The 26,634-nt window shown below is 45.3% G+C and overlaps 1 protein-coding gene across 10 annotated transcripts in view; it reads left to right on the forward strand.

Moving 5' to 3' along the window:
• Positions 1–26,634, forward strand: part of spega (striated muscle enriched protein kinase a) — a 392,740-nt gene that overhangs the window by 260,400 nt on the left and 105,706 nt on the right. For all 10 annotated transcript variants that reach the window (XM_072261057.1, XM_072261052.1, XM_072261055.1 and 7 more), the window contains 7 exons: positions 5,305–5,565; positions 12,439–12,597; positions 14,245–14,434; positions 15,913–16,142; positions 16,646–16,765; positions 17,627–17,731; positions 19,530–19,736. In XM_072261057.1, the coding sequence (XP_072117158.1) occupies positions 5,305–5,565; positions 12,439–12,597; positions 14,245–14,434; positions 15,913–16,142; positions 16,646–16,765; positions 17,627–17,731; positions 19,530–19,736 (1,272 nt within the window). The remainder of the gene's footprint in view (positions 1–5,304; positions 5,566–12,438; positions 12,598–14,244; positions 14,435–15,912; positions 16,143–16,645; positions 16,766–17,626; positions 17,732–19,529; positions 19,737–26,634) is intronic.

Genomic DNA, 26,634 nt, shown 5'->3' on the forward strand with positions numbered 1-26,634 from the left:
TAAGTAGGCTGATGAGTTTCAAACAAGCAGCAGGTGACTCTGATAAGCTGAGTGGAGACTGAGAATGCACAGACCTGACAGTGGTGGAGGCAAGGAGGTGGGGGGACCTGATAGAGGTTTTTTTAATTGTAAGAGGCACAGACAGGGTAGACTGTCAGAATATTTTCCTCAGGGTAGGAACGTCCATCACCAGGGGACATGTTTTAAGGTCGGAGGGTGGAAGGTGTCTGAAATGGATTGCCAGGGGTAGTAATGGAAGCAGGCAGTTTGGTGGAGTTTAAGAGGCTTTTAGAGAGATATGGATGATACACAGATTCAGATTTATTTATCAGATGTGCATGGAAATGTAAGTGAAATGTGTCATTTATCTAACACCCAACTCACCCAAGGATGTGCTGGGGGCGACCAGCAAGTGTTGCCACACATTCCAGCGCCAAACTAGCATACCCACAATGTTCAGCGGAACCACACAAGCCCTTTTGCTCTTTCTCTCCCTCCCACCCACCCAGCCACCCACTCACACACGCAGATCAGCCTCCAACCCAGGACAGGCTGCCTATGGGCCTCCAGTATCCAATCCCTGGCCTAATGGCAGTTCTCCCTTACAATTTATTGTGTCCTCTGGAAAATTGGTTATTCTCCTGTGTAACACCTGAAAAACAAAGTCAAGTAAACGTGTATCGGAGTGCTATTTGGAATAACGTTGTCCTTCATAAATTAAAGGATATAATACAAGAGTTGGGATATTATCCTGAAGTTGTATAAGATGTTGGTGATGCCAAATTTGTGTGCGGTTTTGGTCACCTACTTACAGGATAGATATCAATATGTTGAAAGAGTACAGAGAAGATTTACGAGGAGGTTACTGGGACTTGAGGACCTGAGTTATACTTGGCAGCACAACAAAGAACATAACAAGCATGAAGACAACAACGAAGTAAGCCCTTTTCTACCCTACACACACAGACAGTCCACCAGGTTCTGGCCATCAGCCTTCAGCTTCTGGACTTCCGATGGACCTTCAGGCTCTGATCAGGAGGGCATTTGGTATAAATTGGTGTCAAAATCAATACAACATTGTTGGCAGAATGGCCTTAGCTAGTGCTATACTGATCTGTGAGTGAGCCTTTGGAATGCTGTGCCTTCAAGGATGGTGCAACAGAGTCCGGAGTGTTTTTGAGACAGAGAAAAAAATTCCTGATGAGGTTGGGGGCAGGTGGTGAAAGGTTACTCAGGGAGGAGGGAGCGATAGTGTAGAGATGAGGTTTAAACCCAGTCAGGCTTGTTAAATGGTGGGGAAGGCTCGAGTGGCAGAGAGCTCTCCTCTGGTTGCTGACTCTCCTGTTCCACAAGATTACAAGGCAATAGGAGTGGGAGAAGGCCTCTTGGCCCATCAGTTCTGCCCCCCCCCCCACTCAATATAATCAGGGCTGACCTATACCCACCTCAACCTTCCTTAGAATCATACAGCACTCCATCAAAGAAACAGGCCCTTCAGCCCATCTAGTCCAGTCTAAACTATAATTCAGCCTAGTCCAATTGACCTGCACCTGGACCATAGCCCTCCATACACATCCATGTACTTATTCAAACTTATGAACCCACATCCACCACGTGAATATAAAGGTTATAACTCTATAACCTTATTATACCATGAAAGTTCTCATCTGAAAACTTACTAACTGTGCCACAAACATTGTCATCCAAATTATTAAAATAAATGGCAAACAGCAGGGGATGCAGCACACCAGTAGTCGCAATCAGAATCAGGTTTAATATCACCGGCAAATGTGGTAAAATTTGTTGTTTTGTAGCAGCAGTACTTCATAATAAAATCTACAACTACAAATTATAATGTTATAGAAGTCTGATTTTTTGAGCTAATCTACAAAACATTGTGTATCACATCAAATCAAAAGAATAATTCCAAACCTGTCAATAATTTACTAAAAATTAAATACCAAAATTGTGATGCTGAAAACCTATTCATTCCCTTTGTAATTACTTCGCTAACCTTTGTCAGGTGCAATATACTGTTGCCTTACCAGCTCACCCAATTTGTTGATGTAGAAAATTGGAGGATCACCTGTTTTCAATTGATTCATAAGAATAAATACCCCTTTTCTCTGTAAGGTCCAACAGTATGGTGGATTTTCAACAGACCAAACCAAAATGAAGACAAAAGAGCATTCAAGACAAGTCAGGGAAATGATAATTCTGGTGACAGTTCTGGGAAAGGGACAAGACCATCTCAAAGGCACTCAACGTACCTTGGAGCTCAGTGTAGTCCATCATGAAAAAGTGGAAAACTTATGAAACCACAGCCATACTGCCTAGGTCAGGCTGCTCCTCTAAACTTAGTCACCAGAGAAGAATGGGACTTATAAGTGAAGCTACTGTGATGCCAACAGTCACTCTGAATGAGCTGCAGAACTCAGTGGCTGCAACTGGAGACGAAGTTCATGGCTTCACTATTTCTAAGGCCTTGCAGAAAAGGGTATATTTGAAAAAGTGGCGAGGAAGAAGCCCTGGCTAAAAAAAAAAGTATACCCTTCCCCGTCAAGACTTTGCAAAGCAACACTTTAGAAGAATCTGTAAAGATGTGGAAGAAGTTCTTGTGGTCAGATGAGACAAAATTGGAAATTTTTGGCCTGGACACTAAGTGGTACATGTGGCATAAATTTAATTCTGTGCGTCAGCTAGGTGACACCATCCCTACTGTAAAGTACGGTGGAGGTAGCATCATGCTATTGGAATGCTTTTCTGTAGCGGGGACTGAATATCTGTTGAGGATTGATAGGAAGCTGAGTGCTGCTAAATACAGAGAGATCCTGGATAAAAACCTGCTAGCCTCTGCCAGAAGGCTTAAACTGGGGAGGAAGTTTGTCCTTCAGCAGGACAATGACCCAAAGCACACTGTCAAAGCAACCTCAGAGTGGCTTCAAATGAAGAAAATTGATGTCCTTGAATGGCCCAGTCAGAGTCCTGACCTTAACCTGATTGAACATCTCTGGCAAGACCCAGGATTGCTGTCCACCACCGCTCCCCAACTAACCTTTCAATAGGTTGAATAGGTACATTTAATGTCAGAGAAATGTATACAATATACATCCTGAAATTCTTTTTCTTCACAAGTATCCATGAAAACAGAAGAGTGCCCCAAACAATGAATGACAGTTAAATGTTAGAACCCCAAAGACCCCCCCAGCTTCCCCCTTCCATGCATAAGCAGCAGCAAAGCAACGACACCCCCTTTCCCCACCAGAAAAAAAGCAATGGCACCCCCCCCACTGAACACTCAAGCGTGCAGCAAAGCATCAATAAAGACACAGACCTGCAGTACCCCAAAGACTATCCGTTCACCTGGTAAATCAACATACCACAGGCTCTCTCACTTCCTAATAGGGAAAAAGAGGTGTCCCCATTTCACCTGGCACAGTTTGTACAATTTTTCAAAGAGGAATGAGCAAATCTTGCTCCATCACATTGGAGCTAATAGAGGCTTATCCAAAAAGACTACTGGCTGTAATAGCTGCAAGAGGTGGTTAAGCCATCTACTGAGCAAAGGGGGATGAATACTTTTGAACTGCTGATGTTTCAGGTTTTGAATTTTTAGTTTTTCATGCTTTGCTGTTTTCCCTGTGGACTCTAGTGTGAAAAAAAGGAAGCATATGATTCACAAATAAAAATCCTCAATTAAATTGATCAAAATCCCTGATTGTAATACTCATTTATGTGAACAAAGGGTTGGGTGCTGAATACTTTTACAAGGCACTGGTGTGCCTTATATAAAATATATAAATATGTAATGCAAAAGGGAATAAAATAGTAAAGTAGTGTACATGGGCTCATTGTCCATTTGAATCAGAATCAGATTTATTATCACTAACATACGTTGTGAAATTTGTTGCTTTACAGTGCAATACGTAAAAATATTATAAATTACAATAAGAAATACATATAAATAAATAAGTGGTGCAAAAGGTGAGAAAAATACTGAGGAAATGTTCATGGGTTCATTATTCATTCAGAAATCTGGCGGCGGAGGGGAAGAAGCTGTTCCTGAAATGTTCCTGTTCCTCCTTCTTGATGACAACAATGAGAAGAGGGCATGTCCTGCATGGTGGGGGTCCTTACTGATTAATGCAGCCTTTTTTGAGGTCTCACCTCTTGAAGATGTCTTTGATGTTGGGGAGGCTAGTGCCTGTGATGGAGCTGGCTGAGTCTACAGTGTTCTGCAGCTTTTTCCATCACCGTCCCCCATCTGAATTGCAACCCTTCACCACCTACTGTCAGCCCAATTTTACAGCCAGTTGACTAGCTTACCCTGGATTCCATGAGATCCATTAAGATAACATCTAATCCAAATATGTCATGGTTTCAAAGTTCAAAATAACAATTAGTATCTAAGTATGTATATGTTGAGATACGTATACCTTGAGATTCCTTTTTCTCCCAGGCATTTACAGGAAAATAAAGAAATACAATTGAATATACAAAAAGCTTTACATTAGCAAAGACTGATAAACAACCAACATGCAAAAGAAGACAAACTGTGCAAATAAATGAACAATACTGAGAACATGAGTTGTAGAATCATTGAAAGTGAGTCTGCAGGTTGTGGAATCAGTTCAGAGTTGTGGTGAGTGAAGTTATCCACACTGGTTCAGGAGCCTGATGATCTTAGGGTAATAACTTTTCCTGAATCTGGTGGTGTGGGATCTAAGGCTCCTAAACCTCCATCCAGGGCATGTACTTATTATGCTTGGATGAGAAATTCTTTATGATGGTTCAGAACAGCTACATTTTACAAATTAGCCTCCAACCTGTTGACATGAACATCGACTTTCCCCCTCTTCTTCTCACTTTTTCCATTCCTGACTCTGGATCCCCCTTACCTTTCTCCTTGCCTGCCCATCACCTCCTCCTGGTGACATTCCTTCTCCCCTATCTCCCATGGTCTACTCTCTCTCTTCTATCAGATCCCTTCTTCAATGCTATACCTTTTCCACCTAATCACCTCCCAGCTTCCCCCTCACATGCTCACACCTACCGCCTTCTAGCTTGTACTCCTTTCCCTCCCTCTACCTGCTTATTCTGGCTTCTTGCTCTTTCTCCCGGTCCTGAGGAAGAGTCTTGGTCTGCCACGTTGATTCTTTCTTCCTTTCCATAGAGGCTGCCTGACCTGCTGAGTTTCTCCAGCATTTTATATCTTTAATCATTATTGGCAGGCTCGCCCCGGATCCCATATGTTCCAGCATGACGTGGACTGATGTGTGCTTGTTTGTTGCCATTGTGTTGCAGGCCACCGCGATGCACAAGTGTTGGCAATCATGGCCCCGGCACGGGACATCACAGTGAATGCCGGAGAGTCAGCCTTCTTCGAGTGTGAGGTGCGCGGCCCCCCTGAAGTTGACGTCGACTGGCTGACCAACGGGAAGCTGGTCCAGCCCGCACTGCTGAACTGCAAGATGCACTTTGACGGCAAGAAGTGCAAGCTGCTCCTAAATTCGGTACACGAGGATGACTCGGGAGTATACACTTGCAAAGTTAGCACAGCAACAGGTGAGTGAGGGGCTGGCGAGGCCCAGACACACAGGCAGTGAGTAGTCCCAGCGCATTGCACAGAACAGGGTGGTAAAGAAGCCAGCTGGCATACTGATCTTCAACCATCAGGGTACGGAAGTTGAGACATGACGTTGCAGTTGTACAACATAGTTGGAGTATTAGACCATCAATCATAGGAGCAGAATTAGCCCATTCCCACATGGCTGACTTATTGTCCCTCTCAACCCATAAGACCGTAAGACCATAAGATTTAGGAGCAGAAGTAGGCCATTCGGCCCATTGAGTCTGCTCCACCATTCAATCATGGGCTGATCCACTTCATCCAGTCATCCCCACTCCCCTGCTTTCACCCCATACCCTTTGATGCCCTGGCTAATCAAGAACCTCTCTGTCTCTGCCTTAAATACACCCAATGACTTGATCTCCACAGCCACTTGTGGCAACAAATTGCACAGATCTACCACCCTCTGACTAAAATAGTTTCTCCGCATCTCAGTTCTAAGAGGGTCCTTCAATCCTGAGTCGTGCCATCTTGTCCTAGAATCCCCATTCTCCTGCCTTCTCTCCATAACTTTTTGTTATGTTTTGTAACTCCAGAACTTAATTGAAAGAAGAACACGGGAGTCTAGGAAAACATGTCTACTTTGTTTTACTTTAGCGAAGCCCTTACAAATGACGTGATGGTGTAATGATGTATGCCACTTAAATACTTCTTTCATATAATCCATAATGAATTCTATAAACAAATAAAAAATGCTTAATCAAACAATATATTTACAGTATTATTCAAATAATACTGAAATATTAAATACACAGCACTATACCATGCTATAAGTGTGTGTTTATATATGTACAGCTACTATATGGACATCCACACCATAGTAATTTTTAAAGTGCCTCATTCAGGCCTAAATATTTAATTGCTGTGGAAATTTCTCACCCTTGAGGGATAACGTCTTTCCTGACGGGGTGTGGGGAGTGCTTGCTCACTTTGCTTGGCAGGTGAGACTTGTGGCTGTGAAACAATCTCCGGTTCTGGGGCCTCCTCTGTAGTGATTGTAGGAGTTGCCTCCGGGACTGCAGGAAGTGGCTCTGAACTCCTTTCTGCTCTGACAATTGACTCTGCTTTCTTCAACTGATCATTGTGTCATCTCCAGATGACATCAGACACAATCTACACTGTGTAGGAGAGTGGTCCAGTTCTGACCTTAATCTTTTCAAGTGCCCACTTTTGATCATCTTTGTAGTCCCTCACCAGGACTGCTTGTCCAGGGGTGAAACATTGAACCTCCTTGTATGAGGAGACCTCAGTTTGTCCTGCATACTCCTTCTGAGTTTGGGTTTGAGGAGATCCAAGCATGAGTGTAAGGGATGACCCAGGAACAGTGTAATGGGTGAGTTGTTGGTTATGGAGTGTGCTGCATTGCAATTCGCAAGGAGGAAATTGGCGAGCTTGGATTCAGTGTTAGTGTAGTGTATTCTGCTAATATTGCTCGCAGTGCGTTCTTTAGACTCTGGACAAACCTTTCCACCAAAACATTTGTAGCTGGGCAGGACAGTGCAAATGTAATATGTCTTACTCCATTCATTTTCAGGATTGACCAAAACTGTTCTGCTACAAACTGAGGTTTATTGTCACTGACCAAGTGTTCTGGGACACCAATCCTTGAGAAGAGGCTGTAGTGGAAGCTATTGGAAACACTTCTGGCCATTTTGTAGCTGCATCCACTACTACCAAGAAATTTGTGCCCAGGAATAGTCTGGCAAAATCCACATGAATCCTCTGCCAGGGTAATACAGGCCATTCCTAGGGATGGAGAGACACTGCTATCGGCATCTTCTGGAAATGTTAGCATCCCAAACTATGCATAGCTAGTTGCTCGATCTGCTGATCTATCCCAGGCCACCAGACAAAGCTTCGAGCCAATGTTTTCATTTTGACCACACCTAGATGTCTGGCATGTAGCTCCTCCAACACTTCAGCTCTCAGTCTGAATGGCACAACAACTCTCAATCCCCACATAGGCAACCCCTGTCATCCCGGTGCCAGTAAAAATGGGGGGAACTGGAATTTCTGCTGCACATTCCAGCCATTTTGGGCTGCCTATGTAGACTTGAGACAGTGTGAAGTCTTTGGTTTCCCTTTGCATCATCTCTGCTGTAATAGGGAGACTTTGGATTTGCCTTAGGGAGAATATGTCCTCTTTTGTAAATTTTTCAGGTATTTCCCTTTCCTTTTTTTTTGGCGTGTGCCTGCGTGCGTGTGAGTCTGTGCATGTGTGTCTGCGTGTGCGTGCATGCTCGCTCGTCTGTGTGTGTGTGTATCTGTGATGATGTCTTTTTCATGGTTTTTACAAGGCGCAGAGCGGGAGAGAGACTGTGTGGCACGCCACTACTCACACAGACATCTTTGCAGTATTTTTCCCTTTTTATTGTACGAGGTCGAGTTGCGATTTTGACACTCAACCCGGCAGGGATGGAGAGCGGAGCCGACTGGTTTCGAACCCGGGGACCTCCACTTCTGGGTCCAGCGCCGATGTCATTGCGCCACCAGCTGGCCGGTATTTCCCTTTCCAAGGGTAAACAGGACAATCCACCAGCATTTCCATGATTAGTTGTCCTCTTGAATTCGATCTTGTGTAATCCTTAGGCTCGGCCAGCATGTGTTCGTCTAGGGGAAGACATCTTCTGGCCCCGCCAGACTGAGAAATTCCATTTGTCTGGATGCTGCGTGATGTGTTGGCCAGTTGCAAGTCCGCACCGCAAAATATCAGAGAGTACACCATATGCAATTAAATGATTGAACTTTATAAATCCTAATCTGGATAGAAGATTAGTAAAGAATAAAAAGAAAAAGGGCCCATTTTAAGGGAAAAGTCAAAAATGCAGGTTGGAGCTCACTGCTACACCATTGACCTCCTCCAAACGTTGCCGACCTTTGAACCCCCGCTCCCAGTCCACTCAGTCCGGTGGTCTCCAGCTCTCTCCACACGCGTCTTCCTTCTTCCTCTCTCGCCGACCAAAGACCACAAAAATCTCTCTTTCAGACTCACAAGGAAGAACAACATTTCTCTCATGGGTTAGCCCCCACATTCCAAGGCCCTGTTATCTCCAGGTCAGGCAGTGAAACATTACAGAGAGGCCATTACATTAGAAGTGAAACCTTACAGCATGTTACACCTGTAATTGTGTCCTCCGCAAAACAGAGCCCAGCTCAGCATTCGTGCTGCTGCTGTTAGTGGAACACCCTTCTGTGAGTTGTAAATGGACACCAGTGGTTGATGATCAGTAATGAGGGTAAACTCTTTCCCATACAGGTACTGGTTGAAACATTTTACACCCCAAAACAGACTCAAGTCCTCTCTGTCAATCAGCGTGTAATTTTTCACTGCAGTAGTAAGGGAATGCGATACAAAGACTATGGGGCATTCACTTCCATCACTCATTACGTGTGACATGACTACACCCATATCATAAGGCAAGCTTCACTGGACGATGTGGATCATAATGTGTGAGCACAGTGTCTAACGTCACTATTCCATTTGCCTTTTGGAAAGCCACCTCACACTGCTCTGTCCATTGCCATTTCTTCCTGATCTGTAGTAATGAGTTCAAAAGGTAGAACACAGTAGCCAGATTTGGCAGGAACCTGTTGTAGAAATTGACAAATCCTAAAAAGGACTGCAAGTGGTATATGTCCTTTAGTCTTGAGCCATCCACCACTGCTTGAATTTTCTCGGCACACTTGTGTAATCCTTGTGTGTCAATGGTGTGACCACAGTAAGTGATGCTTGGTTTAAAGACTTCACACTTATTGCATCATGCTCTGAGCCTATAATCTTCTCATCTTTTTAGCACTTCTTTGAGATTTTGGAGATATTCCTTGATATCCTTAACGGTAACAATGATGTCATCCGGGTAACACTGAGTGCCTGGGAAAGCTTGCAGCACATTATCAATAGCTTTCTACCAGAGTGCAGGTGCAGTCTATCAAGCCTATCATAGTGATGAAGTCCTTTGTGAGTGTTTATGGTGAGAAACAATTTGGACTCTTCTTCCATCTCCATCTGTAGATAGGCCTCAGCAATGTCCACTTTGCTGAAGTGTTTTCCTCCAGAAAAGTTTGCAAAGATATCCTCTATCCTGGGCAGAAGGTAGTGATCTACTTTCAGTACTGGGTTGTGGTGACCTTAAACTCACCACAGATCCTGACAGACCCATTCTTGGCTACTGGGTCCACTGGCATTGCCCATGGACTCCACTCCACTCAAAGAATTCCTTCAGCCTCCATGTGATCGAGCTCACTGTCTACTTTATCATGGATGGTATAAGGAACCAGACTGGCTTTGTAATATTTGGGTGTGGCATTTTCATTTAACATTATTTTACCCTTGATACGTTTTAAGTTTTCCAATGCCATCCTTGAACCCTGCTGTGACATCATCAGTATCTTTCTTAATTAGCTTTCAGTGACTCTGTTGTAGGGAATGTGACATGCTAATAGTGGATGGATCTCCAATCAAGTTGTAGTTGTCTCAGACAACCACAGTCCTGCATTGCTGGCCCTCCTGTTTTTACCACATACAAACCCAATGTGGCTTGTTGGTTGTTATATTTCACTGTTACAAACTTCATTCCCGTAGGAGTTATCTTTGCTCCAGTATCAGTTCTTAATTAGATATCTGTAAGCTTCAGTTCAGTATCTTTGAAATGGTGTTCAAACTCATTTTGTAGAATGACTGAAGCAGCTAGCCAGTGTCCTTCTGGTGTAAGTCATATTGCTCGTCTGTTGCTATTTTTCAAATTGTAAATTTTGGAAGGCTTCTCAGTTCTATGTCACTCTCATCATTATCAGGATTTTCATCCAACAGCCTACAAATTAATATTCTTTTTGAAAATGCAACTTAATTTTTTATCTTTTTCTCATTGCTGTGCAGTCCATTTCTTTTTGTTTGTCTAACATATTTTTATATGTGGCCTACTTTGTTGCATTTTCTGCAAGTTTTGCTTTTAAACCTGCATTGGTCTGGTGTATGTAAGCCGCTGCCACAACAATAATACAATTTGTTCAACCAGGCAGGTTTCTAATTAGACATTGCCATTTTGTTCACCCTCACTTTCATTTCTGACTGCAACTCAATCATGTCTCTAGCTATTGTTTCCACTGATACAGTGTTTTCAACTGCTGTTTAAAATGTGAATTGTGCTTCAGTTAGGAGCCATTTTTGAGTGCTTTCTTGTAAGATTCCACAAACTAAACAGTCTTTCTGTGCATCATTAAGCCCATCATTGAGCTGACAATCCTTGGACAATTCAATTCAGTCATGTAAGCTGAAATGGAGTCCTCTTCCTTTTGATTCCACTTATGTAACCTAAAGTGTTCTGGAATCAACAATGGTTTTGGTCCTAAATGATCCTGCGTTACATTCATGATATCAGCAAAGGTCATTCTGACTGGTTTTGCTAGAGCAACTTCTAAGCAAACTATATGATTTTTCACATATTATACTCAGCAATACTGGCACTCGCTGTTCATTGGCTGTTTCATTTTGATTCTAAATACTACTCAATTCCTTCAGTATACATCACCTCGTTACCTGTTGTACAGTAGAATGTGTTTATCTTTCTCATGTAGCTCATTTTTTTTAACTCGAACATCTCACTGCAGTAGGTAGTGGTCTCAGGTTCATTTTAAAACTTCCACATCGCCACTGTTATACTTTGCAACTCCAGGAATTAATTGAAAGAAATACACGGGATTCTGGGAAAATGTGACGACTTCATTTTACTTTAGTGAGGCACTCACATATGACATTATGTTGTAATGACGTATGCCATTCATACATAACCCATAATGAATTACGTAAACAAAAAGTGCTTAATCTAACAACATATTTACGATATTACTCAAATATTACTGAAATACTAAATGCACAACACCTTTGACACCCTTACTAATTAAGAATCTACCAGTCTCTGCTTTAAATATAACACCATAAGACTTAGAAGCAGAATTAACCCATTTGGCCCATCAAGTCTGCTCTGCCATTCCATCATGGCGGAGTTATTATTCTCCTCCCTTCTCTCCATATCCTTTGACACCCTGACTTATTTAGGCGTCCATTAGTCTTGCAAGACCATGGATCTGAGCCTGGAAAGTCTTCACCCTCCAGGGCGCAGGCCTGGGCAAGGTTGTATGGAAGACCAGCAGTTGCCCATGCTGCAAGTCTCCCCTCTCCACGACACCGATGTTGTCCAAGGGAACGGCAAGGGCCGATACAGCTTGGCACCAGTGTCATCGCAGAGCACTGTGTGTTTAAGTGCCTTGCTCAAGGACACAACAGCTGCCTCGGCTGGGGCTCAAACTAGCAACCCTCAGGTCGCTAGTCGAATGCCTTAACCACTTGGCCATGTGCCCACGGACACCCTGACTAGTCAAGAACCTATCAACTTCCGCTTTAAATATATTGTACCCAATGACTTGTCCTCCACAACTGTCTGTGCCAATGAATTCCACAGAGTCACTATCCACTGGCTTATTCCAAAGGAATCTCCTTGTACTCTGAGGCAGTGCCCTCTTGTCCTAAACTCCATCTCTATTAGAAACATCCTCTGAATATTAAGCTGAAGAGATTTACAAGGATGTTGCCAGGGCACGAGAGACTGAGTTATAGAGAGAAGTTGAGTTTGGAACATCGCTGATCTTTTCAAGGAGTATAGATAGAGCAAATGCACACTGTCTTTTCCCCAGGGTGGGGGAATCAAGATATAGAGGGCACATGTTTAGGGTAAGGTGGCAAGATTTAATAAGAAGCTGAGGGACTAATTTTTAACCCAGAAGGTGGTCAGTATATGTTACTTATTCCCCAGATGAGAAGACATGCAGTGCCCAGCTGAGAGTACTGCCCTCCGTCCCTCCGCTCTTCACTTGGAAGCTGGAAGACGTCTTTGTGATCGAGGGCAGGACAGCCCACCTTGACGTAAAAGTGAGCGGGACCCCTGCCCCCACCGTCATCTGGATGCACTTCGGTAATCTGTGGGGAAAGGGGCCGTGGTTCCAGTCTGAATCGCACAGGGCACACACAAATGCACGTGATCTCAGGAGCTTCCCACAGCACTTCACAGCGGGAAGAAACAGGAGCAGGAGGAGGATGTTCAGCCCTTTGTCCTGCTGTACCCTCATGGCTGATCTACCTCAATGCCACCTGCCATAACCCCCTTTAATCTCTCATAAAACCATGAGATATAGGAGCACAATTGTAGATTCAGAGTTTAGAGATGAGCTTTATTTGTCATATGTACATCAAGACATCGAACCAAAACATATCTAAGCTTAAATTTAAACTGTTTTATGATAAAGGCCAGTGCACTGCATTGCTTCCTAATCTCTCTACGTGCCTCTTCCTTCTCCCAAAGGAACACAGTGGCCAAAGGCTCAGTGTCCCAGGAGTGCCAGAGGTTGATTGGAGACCTGATAGAGATTTATCAAAGGCATACTGTAAGGTTTTTTAAGGTCTAAGATTAGATTTATTTGTTACATGTACATCAAAACGTAGTGAAATCTGTCGTATGCATCAGTGACCAACACAGTCTGAGGATGTGCTGGGGGCAGCCCACAAGTGTGGCCAAGTTTACGGTGCCAACAGAGCATGCCCACAACTTACTAACCCTGACCCATATGCCTGTGGAAAGTGGGAGAAAACCAGAGCACCCAGAGAAAAACCCATGTGGTTACGGGGAGAACAGACAGTGGAGGGATTGAACCCTGACCTCGTAGCTGATGCATAAATCACTGCACTAGCTGCTATGTTACCATGCCGCCCACAACAAGGCCATTTGGCCCATCGTCCACCATTCAACAATGGCTGATTTTTATAACCCAATTCACATGCCAAAACCCTTAACCCCTTACTAATCAAGAACTTATCATCCTCTGCTTTAAATATACCCAATGGCTTGGCTACAACAGCCATCTGTGGCAATGTATTCCACAGATTCACCGCCCTCTGGCTAAAGAAATTCTTCCTCATCTCTGTTCTAAACAGAGATCCTTCTATTCTGAGGCTATGCCCTCCGGTCCTGGACTCCCCCACTATTGGAAACATCCTCGCTATGAGCATTCTGTCTAGCCTTTCAGTCTCTGGCAAGTTTAGAGAGACTCTGGAATCTGGAGCAACAAACAAGGTGTTATAGAAACTCAGTGGTCAGACAGCGTCTGTGGAAGTGAAATGGATAGTTAACGTTTCAGGTAAAGACCCTTGCAGATGAAGGGCCTTGGTTGGAAATATCGACTGTCCGTTTCCCTCCATAGTTGTTGCCTGACCTTCTGAGTTCCTTCAGAAGGATGTGATCAGGAGTTGGAATATAGCTTGGAGATGGGTTTGAATGTTGCCCTAAACACTGGGGAAGGCTGTGCAGAGTCATAGCCGTGGGACCTTTAGCATGCTCTCTCCCGGGGCCAAAGCCCAACTACCTTCACAGAGGGACCTCAAATGGTGACAGGGGTTGGACAGTCCGTACTGTCAGGAATACAAACTTCCAGGAATGAACAAGACTCTGCTGAGAATTTCACTGTGTTATTCCTGCATTCCCAGTTGTGGGAAGGTTGGGAGGGGGGAGGGGGCATGTGTTAACGAACAGAGATGTGCCATGACCCCCTCTTTCCCTGCCTGGCAGGTGAGAAGGTCGTGGAGACAGACGAGGTATGGATCGTGAGAGACCGAGGGTTGCATTCCCTGCTCATCATGCATGCCATGTCTGAGAATGAGGGGGAATACTCTGCCATTGCCCAGAATGCTCACGGCGACGCCTTCTGCTCAGCAGAGCTCTACGTTGAGGAGCCACGACCAATCATGGCATCACCAATGTAAGCATGGCAACAGGGCAAGGGGTATTTCTTTATAATGTCCTTTACTACTTCAGTGCAGCCCACACCACATCACAACCAGTGAGGTTCTGCAGGAGGGAACGTGACATCAAACCTGGACACAGTAAGATCCCACAGACAGCAGGAAGATGTGGTCTACTAACCAGATGGATTATCTTTCTAGGTAGTTGCGCTGACAGATAAAGACATCATATTAATCTGATAGATCACACTGTCCAGGTAAGCAAACAGTGCAGGTAGATCACATTGTCCAGGTAAATCACCTGGCTATGAAACATAAACTGTACAGGTAAATTACTTGACCAGGTAAGTCACCTGAGCAGGTAGGTCACACTGAGCAGGTAGATAAACTGACCGAGTCGATCACCTGACAGGTTGATCCTCTATCTGACTGTTGTAGACACAGGTCAGCACATCTCTAAACCAGCCTCCCCTCCATGGACTCTGACTACACTTCTAGCGCCCAGTAAAGCAGCCAGCATAATCAAAGGCACCGCCCCCGCTGTACGTCCTGTCTTCTTCCCTCTCCCAATGGAAAGAAGATACAAAAGTCTGTAAGCTCATACCACCAGGCTCAAGGATGCTTCTACCCCACTGCTGTAGGACTGTTATAGTCCTTAGTATATAAGATGGACTCTTGACCTCACAATCTACTCATTATGATCTTGTACCTTATTGTCTACCTGCACCGCACCTCCTCTGTAACTGTAGCACTTTATTCTGTACTCTGCTATTGTTTTGCCTTCCTCAAGCCTGGTGGACTGTCCTTTCAGTCTTTTGTATCTTCTGCCCGATGAGATAGGGGAGAATAGAGAATTTCTGGGGTGGGTGGGGTCTTTGATTTTGCTGACTGCTTTACGGAGACAGTGGGAAGAGTAGACAGAGTCCATCGAGTGGAGGCTGCTTTCTGTGATGTGCTCAGCTCTGCCCACAACTCTGCAGTTTCACAGGCAGAGCAATTGTCATACCAAGCTGTGACAGATCCAGGTAGGATGCTTTTATGATGCATTGATAAAGATTGGTGAGGGCCAGGTTTCTTCTGCTTCCTGAGGAAGTCGAGGTGCAGTTGGCGAAACGATCTGAACCAAAAACGTTTCCTGGTGGTCAGTTGATTATTCAGGCAGGTTCTCTGGTGACCCCAGTCACCACCACTGCTCCCTGCCGGCAGAAGAGCTCTGTTTCACATCTTTGTGATGTCTGGTAGACCTCTTTGTCCGGGATTTCTGGAGGCTGTTAGATCCCATCTCTCCCCTTTGGATTTCCAGGTGAGAATGTGATGGAGTCGGGGGTTGTGGGGTGGGTTAACGGAGAGAAAGCAGTCTGTGCACGTGGCTTATTGCCACAGGGTTATCCGGGGATCTCCTCCCCATCGCACCCTCACCCTCGGAGTCTGCTCACACCTTGGGCAATCTCCTGCCTCTTCTTTCTCCAACGCCTCCACCCCTACTCTCGCACAGGGCCAAGCTGGAGAAGATGCCGTCCATTCCCGAGGAGCCGGAGATCCCGGAGAACGAGGTGGAGCGGTTCACCATGCCGGACTTCATCAGGTCCATCCAGAACGTGGACGTGACAGAGGGGAAGGACGCGGTACTGGAGTGCCAGGTGACGGGGCTGCCCTACCCCACCATTAGCTGGTACCACAACGGCCAGAGGCTGCAGAGCACCGAGGACAGGAGGATGACGCAGTGTACGTACACCACCTGATGCACAGACCTCAATGCACCATCCCTGGCACCCACCCACAGCCCCTGGCCTTACCTCAGCACACCACTGCCGCCCCTAGTGCCATCGATTTCAGACCCGGGCCTCCCTCTCACTCTGTAACCTGGTGGGACAACAGCAGTACTGCTGAGCTAGCCAACTACTCCTGGCACATGTTCCCCAACTCTGTCCTGTCCTCAGCACACTATTCCATCCCCAGGGCCATCTATTTCCGACGTGGAATTTCCACCTCACCCTGTAGCCTGGTGGCGCCCCAGCAGTAATGCCACAGTCCTGTTCCCTAATGTCTTGCAAGACAGCTACCTTACAGACAGTGGTGGGAATTGAACCTGGGTCACTGGTGCTGTAAAGTGTTACTTTAACTACTACACTCTCGTGACACCCCATTACACTGCAAGGTCAGACTTCGCTCTGTCTCTGCCTTCTGTCCACCGATTGGCTTCTCACCATGACTTCTCTCTGACACAGACAAAGACATCCATCGCCTAGTCATACGCAACATCGACCATTCGCACGCTGGCGTTTACAAAAGTGTGATAGCGAACAAGGTGGGGAAGGCCACTAGTTATGCCCACATCTACGTGTCTGGTAAGATCCCAACCTGTAACTGTCCATTAGTGGGATGGGGGCGGACCCTGCATGGGAACCCACTCAGTCCATAAGAAAGATATCTGCTCAAAGGGCAAGAGTCTGGAGGAGTGTTTTTCAGAGTTCTCCATATTTGGAGTATTGCGAACAATTTTAGACCCCATATTTGAGAAAGAATGTGCTGGCATTGGAGAGGGTCCAGAGGAGGTTCACTAGACACATCCCAGGAATGAAAGGATTAATGTATGAGAAGCATTTGACGTCTCTGGGCTCACACCCACTGGAGTATAGAAGAATGAGAGGATCTCATTCAAACCAATCAAATATTGAAATGCCTAGATAGGGAGTAACAGATGCATGGGAGTGGGTTACAGGCTGGGATCTAATTCGGGGATTCGGGCTGCTGAGGAGTGGGTTGTGAGGGGGAGATGAGGAGTGACAAGGTGCAGCACACTCATTGGAGCGAGATGAGTCTGGGCAGGGAGGGGTTGTATGTGCTTGTGAGTAGAGTGGCTGGGAGTCAGGGAAGGGTGTGGGTGTTGCAGAGAGGGTGAGGGGTGGGGTGATGTGGTGCGGTTGACTGTACGGAATGGGAGGGGGTTGGATGAGATGTGGGGAAGGGTGGGGTGGATGAGGAGGTGTGACTGATGCGGCGGAATCCTTGGAGCGGGGAGGGTGTGGGTCATTTAGTGGGGTGTGGAGTTGGTGTGAGGAGAGATCGGGGAGGTTGGTATGGAGTAAGATGAGGGGTGGGGACCGGTACTGGACAGAACTGGACCGAGCAGGGAGGGTGGGAGGTGGGGGGGGTAACCACCTGCCATTTCTGCTGCTGCCCCGGTCTCACTGCTGCCCTCTCTGCAGACGTTGTCCCTGCCCCTCCCAGCGGGCCGCCAGTGGTGGTGGGAGTGACCGGTCGTACCGTCATCCTCCGGTGGAACAAACCAAAGAAACTTGACCCGGCAATAGGTAACGGCAGGGTGTATAGTCAAAGACCACGTCAGGAACAGGTGTACAGTGAAAGACCATGTCAGGGACGGGTGTACAGTCATAGACCGCACCAGGGATGGGTGTACGGTCATACACCACACCAGGGATGGGTGTACGGTCATAGACCGCACCAGGGATGGGTGTACGGTCATAAACCACACCAGGGATGGGTGTACGGTCATAGACCACATCAGGGACTGATGTACGGTCATAGACCACGCCAGGGACGGGTGTACAGTCATAGACCACATCAGGGACGGATGTACGGTCATAGACCACATCAGGGACGGATGTACGGTCATAGACCATGCCAGGGATGGGTGTGTAGTCATAGACCACATCAGGGACGGGTGTGTAGTCATAGAACACATCAGGGACTGGTGTACGGTCATAGACCACATCAGGGACGGATGTACGGTTATGGACCGCGCCAGGGATGGGTGTGTAGTCATAGACCACATCAGGGATGGGTGTGTAGTCATAGACCACATCAGGGACGGGTGTACGGTCATAGACCATATCAGGGACGGATGTACAGTCATAGACCACATCAGGGACGGATGTACAGTCATAGACCACGCCAGGGATGGGTGTACGGTCATAGACCGCACCAGGGATGGGTGTACGGTCATAGACCGCACCAGGGATGGGTGTACGGTCATAGACCACATCAGGGACAGGTGTACGGTCATAGGCCACGCCAGGGATGGGCAGGCTGGGGGAGGGAGGTTGATGCACCATCTGGGACTGTACCTCCACATTGTCTGGTCTGCGTCTTATACACAGGATGGAAACTATAGCTTGTTACCCTGCTCCCAGGTCAGACACCCAGTTAATCTCCCTCTTGACCATCCCATCACACACTCCCAGGGTCAGACATCCAGTGAAGCTCCTTCCAGACTATCAAATCACACACTCCCAATGGTCAAACACAGAGTGAAGCTCAATCTACACCATTCCATCACACACTCCCAGGGTCAGACACAGAGTGAAGCTCCCTCCACGCCAGCCCATCACACACTCCCAGGGTCAGACACAGAATGATGCTCCCTCTGCATTGTCCCATCAAACACTCCCGGGGTCAGACACAGAGTGAAGCTTCCTCTACACTGTCCCATCACACACTCTGTTATGGCCGTGTGGTAGAAGCTGTTCTTGGTCCTCATGGTACTTGCTTTCAAGCTTTTGTATCTTACCTGATGGGAGGGTGGAGATGAGGGGTAGGCAGGGTCATTGATCATACTGGCTGCTTTACTGAGGCAGCAAGAAGTGTGGACTGTAGTTTCTTGTGGTCACGTACAGAGCAATTGCCATACCAATCCATGGTGTATCCAGACAGAATGCTTTCTATGGTGACTGATAAGCATTATCCATTACCTCAGTCACTGCACTGTAAACACTTTAAACTGCCTTTTATAATACTGTTCACATTGTAAATATATGCTGGTGTTTATGTATTTATGCAAATTTTATCCCATATCTGTATTTAAACCTTTAATTATATTTTTATATGTCTTTATTCTTTATAATGCTGAATGTTGTTCTTTGTTGCATGGTGCGCCAGCACACCACAGCTAATTCCTAATACATGTAAATGTATTTGGCAAATGAAGTTGATTCTTGATTCCTAAGTGCTGGCAAATGGGTTTAGAATAGATGGTATTTGATGGTCAGCATGCTCAAGATGGGCGGAAGGGCTTATTTCAGTGTGCTGTGTCTTTCTAATGTGGGGAGATTTCCTCACCACAAGGCGCCAACTGTCTCTGATCGTTCGCAGATCCCACCAGCCTAACGTACGTTATTCAGAGCCAAGTGCTGGGATCTGCTCAGTGGCACATCCTGAAAACTAACATCCGGGACACCAGCTTCACCATCCAGTCTCTGAACAAAGGCATCCAGTACCTCTTCCGCATCCAGAGCGCCACGTCCAAGAGCTGCAGCAAACCTTCAGCAGTGTCCGAGCCCGTTAAGCTACTGGACAGAGGTAAGCAACTGCTTCAGGCTGAGGGAGGCAGATGGTCACAGAGTGAAAGCATAGAAAAGAAAGGCAATTTAACTTCAAGTTCAGGGTTATTCTCATTCAACTGTACACATGTGTACGGCTAAACGAAACATTGTTCTTCAGGGACCAGGGTGTAAAACTCTGTATATATGTCACATACAGCACATAAAATAATATTAACATGATAATATTTACAGATAAAAAAGTGTTCTGTAGATGTACAAGTTGACATAAAGTGCACAGAGAATGCACTTAAATGAAAAAATAAACCATTTTCCATACAAAAAGTGGCCCAATCGTGTAGCAGTTAGTGTAATGCTTTACAGCACCAGAAATTGGGGTTCAATTCCCAGCGTTGACTGTAAAGAGTGCGTACGTTCTTCCCGTGACTGTGTGGGTTTAATTCCCAACGTTGACTGTAAAGAGTGTGTACATTCTTCCTGTGACTGTGTGGGTTTAATTCCCAACGTTGACTGTGGTGTGTGTGTACGTTCTTCCCGTGACTGTGTGGGTTTAATTCCCAACGTTGACTGTAAAGAGTGTGTATGTTCTTCCCATGACTGAGTGGGTTTCTTTTGGGTGCTCCCGTTTCCTCACACATTTCAAAGACATACAGTTAGGATTAGTACACTGTGGGCTTGCTATGTTGTTGCTGGGAGCATGGAGACACTTGTGGGCTGCCCCCAGCACAGCCTCTGACTTTGTTGACTGTTAACACAAATGATGCATTTCACTGTATTTTTTGATGTACATGTGACTCCCCCCAATGACCCCCCCACCACCACTGCTATATCATTTCCTGTCAGAGTCACTTTATGCACAGATACTCCTGGACCTAGCATCACGTTATGTACATACATTCAGCCGATGTATATAAACTGTACAGTGGATTCCAGTTAGTCGGGACACATCAGGATCAGTACGTTTTGGCGCAATTAAGTAGCTCCTTTAATTAGCCAAAGATTCCTGGAAATAGATAAAAACACATAAAGAAGGCCAACCTCCATTTAACTGAGTAACAAGTTGAGTTTGTAGATGAAATGCAGAACAAATTACAACACTAGCAATACTGCTACAGTACTATAAAACTGTGCATTGGTTCCTAATGGTTATCAACGGGGGAATTCATCCCACGTATGCTGCTGCATTCTGAACAAAATCAGTGCAGACACCCAGAGCATTTAGTGAATTGCTTTCATACAAAGCTCTCGACAATTGCATCCTCCAAATCTTCATTTTCATTGTAACATTCAAGATGACTGTCGATATCTTCAAATTTTTCATAGTTTCTAACTTGTTGAAGTAGTGAAATCATTCCATTTTCACTCCCACTCGTTTCTAGCATCTCCAAGCCTGGATGCTTGAAACCACAGTGAGCAAACACAGTGGTCCTTAACACCTCTAAAACAAAAGAGATGATCATTGACTTCAGGAGATCGAAGGACAGAGTACAGCGCCCCCTCCATATATATGGAGAGGTAGTGGAAAGTGTGGAAAACCTAAAGTTCCTTGGAGTTATGTTGTCAAAACAGCTGACATGGACCACCAACACCTCGCTGCTTGTAAAAAAGGCACAACAAAGACTCTTCATCCTCAGAAAACTGAAGCAGGCTAAACTCCCACAGAAGCTGTTGCTTAACTTCTACAGAAGCACAATTGAAACCATCCTGACCTACAGCGCCACAGTGTGGTATGCCAGCTGCACAGCCGCTGAGCAACAAGACCTGCATCGCGTGGTGAAGGCAGCCCAGCGAATTGTCAGGATGGAGCTCCCAGGACTGGACACCATCTATTCCAGCAGACTCAGGAAAAAAGCAATCAGCGTAACCAGAGACACCACACACCCCGGCTACTCCCTGTTTGACCCACTGTCGCCCAGCAAAAGGTTCAGGACACTAAGAGCCAGAACAAATAGACTGAGGAACAGCTTCTATCCCAGAGCTGTGGCCTCCATCACACCACTCCCACAGAACAATGACTGAAACTGTGAGCACACACATGCACACACAAGGACTCAAATACTTTCACTAACGGCACTTTGTGCATCACTGTAATATTCTGGTGCTGCTGAAACTTATTTTCTGCCTCTTGTCTATTTAATACTGTTTTTCTATTACTGTCTTGTTTTTATCTACTGCTTTATTTAATTGCCTGAGAGGAAGCCAAACAGAGTTTTATTGTACCTATGTATAATGACAATAAAGATCATCCAATTCAAAACAGTTCTGAGTTATCTTACATCTTATTTCTTGCCAACTATCAGTGACAAAAATCACTGATTTTTGAACACAAACACATACAACTGGCACTATTTAAAAACTGTTTGCTCTAAGCATGGTGTGGAGTCGAACAGACACACAAGTGCACATAACAGTAACCAACAGGAACTCAAAAGATGCAGCTATGATCTACGCAAAGTCATGAAGGCAGCGAAACGACAATACAGTGACAAGATCCAGACACAACTTTCCACCAACAACACATGCAGCTTGTGGCAAGGTCTGCACACCAAAGCTAAACACAGTGGTGCTGCCAATATCACTGCCTTTGTCCCAGATGAGCTGACACTTTTTTACACTCAATTCGATGTCCCCAAGGAGAGCTACCAAAGCGACCTGCACCTTAGTCATCTCTGAGGCTGAAGTACACTGGTGTTTCCAATGAGTGAACAGTCGCAAGACTGCGAGACCGGACGGCATCCCTGGGCGCGGCACAACTGGCAGGTGTGTTTACCAATATTTTTCATCTCTCCATCTCCCAGTGTAGAGTGCCCTCCTGCTTCAAAGCATCCACCATTGTTCTATACCTAAAAAGACCAAGGTAACATGTCTGAATGACTGGCATCCTGTCGCAATAATAAGCAAATGCTTTGAGAGGCTGGTCAAGGATTACATCTGCAGCATGTTACCGTCCACACTGGACCCCCTACAATTTGCCTACTGACACAATCAATCGACAGGTGATGCAATAGCCACAGCTCTACACACTGTCTTTACACATCTGGAGAAGAAGGAACACACATCAAAGTTGCTGGTGAACGCAGCAGGTCAGGCAGCATCTCTAGGAAGAGGTACAGTCGACGTTTCAGACCGGGACCCTTCGTCAGGACTAACTGACGGAAGAGCTAGTAAGAGAAGAAGGATGCTTATGTGAGAATGCTGTTCTTGGACTACAGTTCATTATTCAACACCATAATTCCCTCCAGGCTTGACAAGAAGCTCAGAGATCTCGGCCTCCACCCTGCCTTGTGCAGCTGGATCCTGGACTTCCCGTCAGATCGCCAGCAGGTGGTAAGAGTGGGCTCCCTCACCTCTGCCCCTCTGACCCTCAGGGCTGTGTCCTAAACCCCCTCCTTTACTCTCTGTATACCCATGACTACATCACCACCCAAAGTTCCAATCTGCTAATTAAATTTGCTGATGATACTACACTGATTGGCCTTATCACAAGTATTAAAGAGGCAGCCTACAGAGGAGAAGTCATCACCCTGACACAGTGGTGTCAAGAAAAAGAACACTCCCCCAATGTCACAAAAACAAAGGAGCTGGTTGTAGACTACAGGAGGAATGGAGACAGGCTAATCCCTGTTGATGTTGTCGTAGCGTGGATGAAATCACCAGAGAGACAGAGTCACTGGTAAATACAAAGCAGCTTCTTTATTCGACACAACGAGGTACAGCAGAGACGCTTTCCGCAGAAAGGTCTGCTAGCTCAATGTGGGCTCGATATTTATATGCTAAACACAAAGACAATCGCTACTTAAAAAGTTATAGACAATGCATAGACAATGCTTCCTATTGAAGCTACATACAAAATATCACACCATCCTTTCCTTCCGACGCCAACATGTCTGGGTTGGTATCCACAGCCTTTAGGAATGTAAGTTAAGTCTATGATACATTTATTTGGCATTTCCCGTGCTAACATAGAAGACAATTAATATTAATAATAAATAGATAATACTATCTTCGAAACTACAGCATCAAGTCAAACTATGGCACCCAAGGCATCTGGTATTCACACCTTTTAGAAAGCCCATTGTGGTGGACTCAATCCACAGTCCTTTGTCAAACAGTTAAAATAGAAGTCTGGTGGCCAAAGTCATTTAAGTGTAAACAAATCACCTACCCAAAAAAAATCACTCTAGCAATGTCAATGGATCTGGGGTTGAGAGGGTGAATAGCTTTAAGTTCCTCTGCATACACATCACCGAGGATCTCACATGGTCTATGCACACCAGCTGTGTAGTGAAGACAACACAACAGCCCCTCTTTCACTTCAGATGGTTGAACAAGTTTGGCATGAGTCTTCAAATTCTAAACTTTCTACAGGAGCACAATTGAGAGCATCCTGACTGGCTACATGTCCTGATGAAGGGTCTCGGCCTGAAACGTCGACTGTACCTTTTCCTAGAGATGCTGCCTGGCCTGCTGCATTCACCAGCAACTTTGATGTGTGTTGCTTGAATTTCCAGCATCTGCAGAATTCCTGTTGTTGGCTGTATCACTGCCTGGTATGAGAACTGTACTTCCCTCAATCGCAGGACTCTGCAGAGAGTGATGTGGACAGCCCAGCACATCTGTAGACGTGAACTTCCCACTATTCAGGACATTTACAGAGACAGGTGCATAAAAAGGGCCCAAAGGATCATTGGGGACCTGAGTCACCCCAATCACAAACTGTTCCAGCTGCTACTATCCGGGAAATGGTACCGCAGCATAAAAGCCAGAACTAGCAGGCTCCAGGACAACTTCTTCCACTAGGCCATCAGACTGATTAATTCACGTTGACACAACTGTATTTCTATGTTATATTGACTGTCCTGTTGTACATACTATTTATTACAAATTACTATAAATTGCACATTGCACATTTAGACGGAGACATGACGTAAAAATTTTTACTCCTCATGTATATACATGATGTAAGAAATAAAGTCAATTCAATTCACTTCAATTCAACTGACAGCAGTTAGAAATTGCTCAGCTTCAATCTCCTGTCCCAATGAAGCGGCATAGTGTCCCAAACAAACAAAGGGAAACTCGGCTATTTTCTCAATTAGTTTATGTTCTATATTTGTCCCAAATAAGCGGCTTCCCTGATTAACCAATGGACCAATTAACTGGAATCCACTGTATTTGTATTTATTGTGTTTTTTATTGTGGTTTTTATGCTTACATTGTAGGTTTTTTTGTGCTGCATCAGATCTGGAGTGGCAGTCATTTCATTTTCCTTTACAGTCATCTACTAACTAATGACAATAAACAATCTTGAATCTTGACAACTAAAGCTAATCTTTATAATCTCATTTATCTTCTTTAGACCCATGATATTTTGGGCCATTAAGTCTATTAGAACATAATATAAGAACATAAGAACTAGGAGCAGGAGTCAGCCATCTGGCCTGTTCAGCCTGCTCTGACATTCAATGAGATCATGGCTGGTCTGACTGTGGACTCAGCTGCAACTACCCGCCTTTTCCCCAGAACCCTTAATTCCCCTGCTATGCAAAGATCTATCTAACTGTACCTTAAATATATTAACTGAGGTAGCCTCTACTACTTCCCTGTGCAGAGAATTCCACAGACTCACTACTCTCTGGGAAAAACAGTTCCTCCTGATCTCCATCCTAAATCTACTCCCCCAAATCTTGAGGCTATGTCCCCTGGTTCCAATCCCAGCACCCACTCTTCTCTACCTCTGTTGTATCTATTTTCATAATTCCCCACCTTTGCATCAGCTCCCTTCACAAGGTCATTGACCTTCGGTGCAAATGCTCCTGTTTATACCAACGGTGTTGAGGTGGAGAGCTTCCATTTCCTTGGAGTGAGCATCACCAGCACCCTGTCCTAGTCCAGCCACATAGACGTCATGGCTAAGAGAGCTCTCAAACACCTGTACTTCTTCAGGAAGCTAAAGAAATTTGGCGTGCCCACATTGACTGTTTACCAATTTTTATCAATGCACCATAAAAAGGATTCTGTTCAGATGCATCACCACGCTTGTTATGGGAGTTGCTCTGGACGTGACCACAATAAACTGTCTCAATAAAACAGCCAACATAATCAAAGACCCCACCCACCCAACCCAGACATTCTCTCTTTTCCCCATTCCCTTCAGGTAAGATAGAAAAGCCTGAAAGCACGTACCACCAAGCTTAACAACAGCTTCTACCCCACTGTTATAAGACTATTGAACGACCCTGTAGGACAGCGGTACCGGGGCGCAAAGCATGTGCTGCAGGTCCGTGAGGAAACAATATGAGTCAGCTGCACCTTTCCTCATTCCCTGTCGCGCACTGTTGAACTTGAACATAGGGTTGCCAACTGTCCCATATTAGCCGGGACATCCCGTATATTGGGCTAAATTAGAGGTGATTAGAGAGATTGAGGTGAAGGAACCCTTAGGAGGCAGTGATCATAACATGATTGACTTCACTGTGAAATTTGAAAACGAGAAGCGAAAATCTGATGAGTCGATATTTCAGTGGAGTAAAGGAAATTACAGTGGCATGAGAGAGGAACTGGCCAAAGTTGACTGGAAAGGGACACTGGCAGGAAGGACGGCAGAGCAGCAGTGGCTGGAGTTTATGCGAGAGGTGAGGAAGGTGCAAGACAGGCATATTCCAAAAATGAAGAAATTTTCGAATGGAAAAAGGATGCAACTGTGGTTGACAAGAGAAGTCAAAGCCAAACTTAAAGCAAAGGAGAGGGCATACAAGGAAGCAAAAATTAGTGGGAAGACAGAGGATTGGGAAGTTTTTAAAACCTTACAAAAGGAAACTAAGAAGGTCATTAAGAGGGAAAAGATTAACTATGAAAGGAAGCTAGCAAATAATATCAAAGAGGATACTAAAAGCTTTTTCAAGTATATAAAGAGT

The sequence above is a fragment of the Mobula birostris genome, chromosome 6, assembly GCF_030028105.1.
Source record: "Mobula birostris isolate sMobBir1 chromosome 6, sMobBir1.hap1, whole genome shotgun sequence".
Lineage (NCBI taxonomy): Eukaryota > Metazoa > Chordata > Chondrichthyes > Myliobatiformes > Myliobatidae > Mobula > Mobula birostris.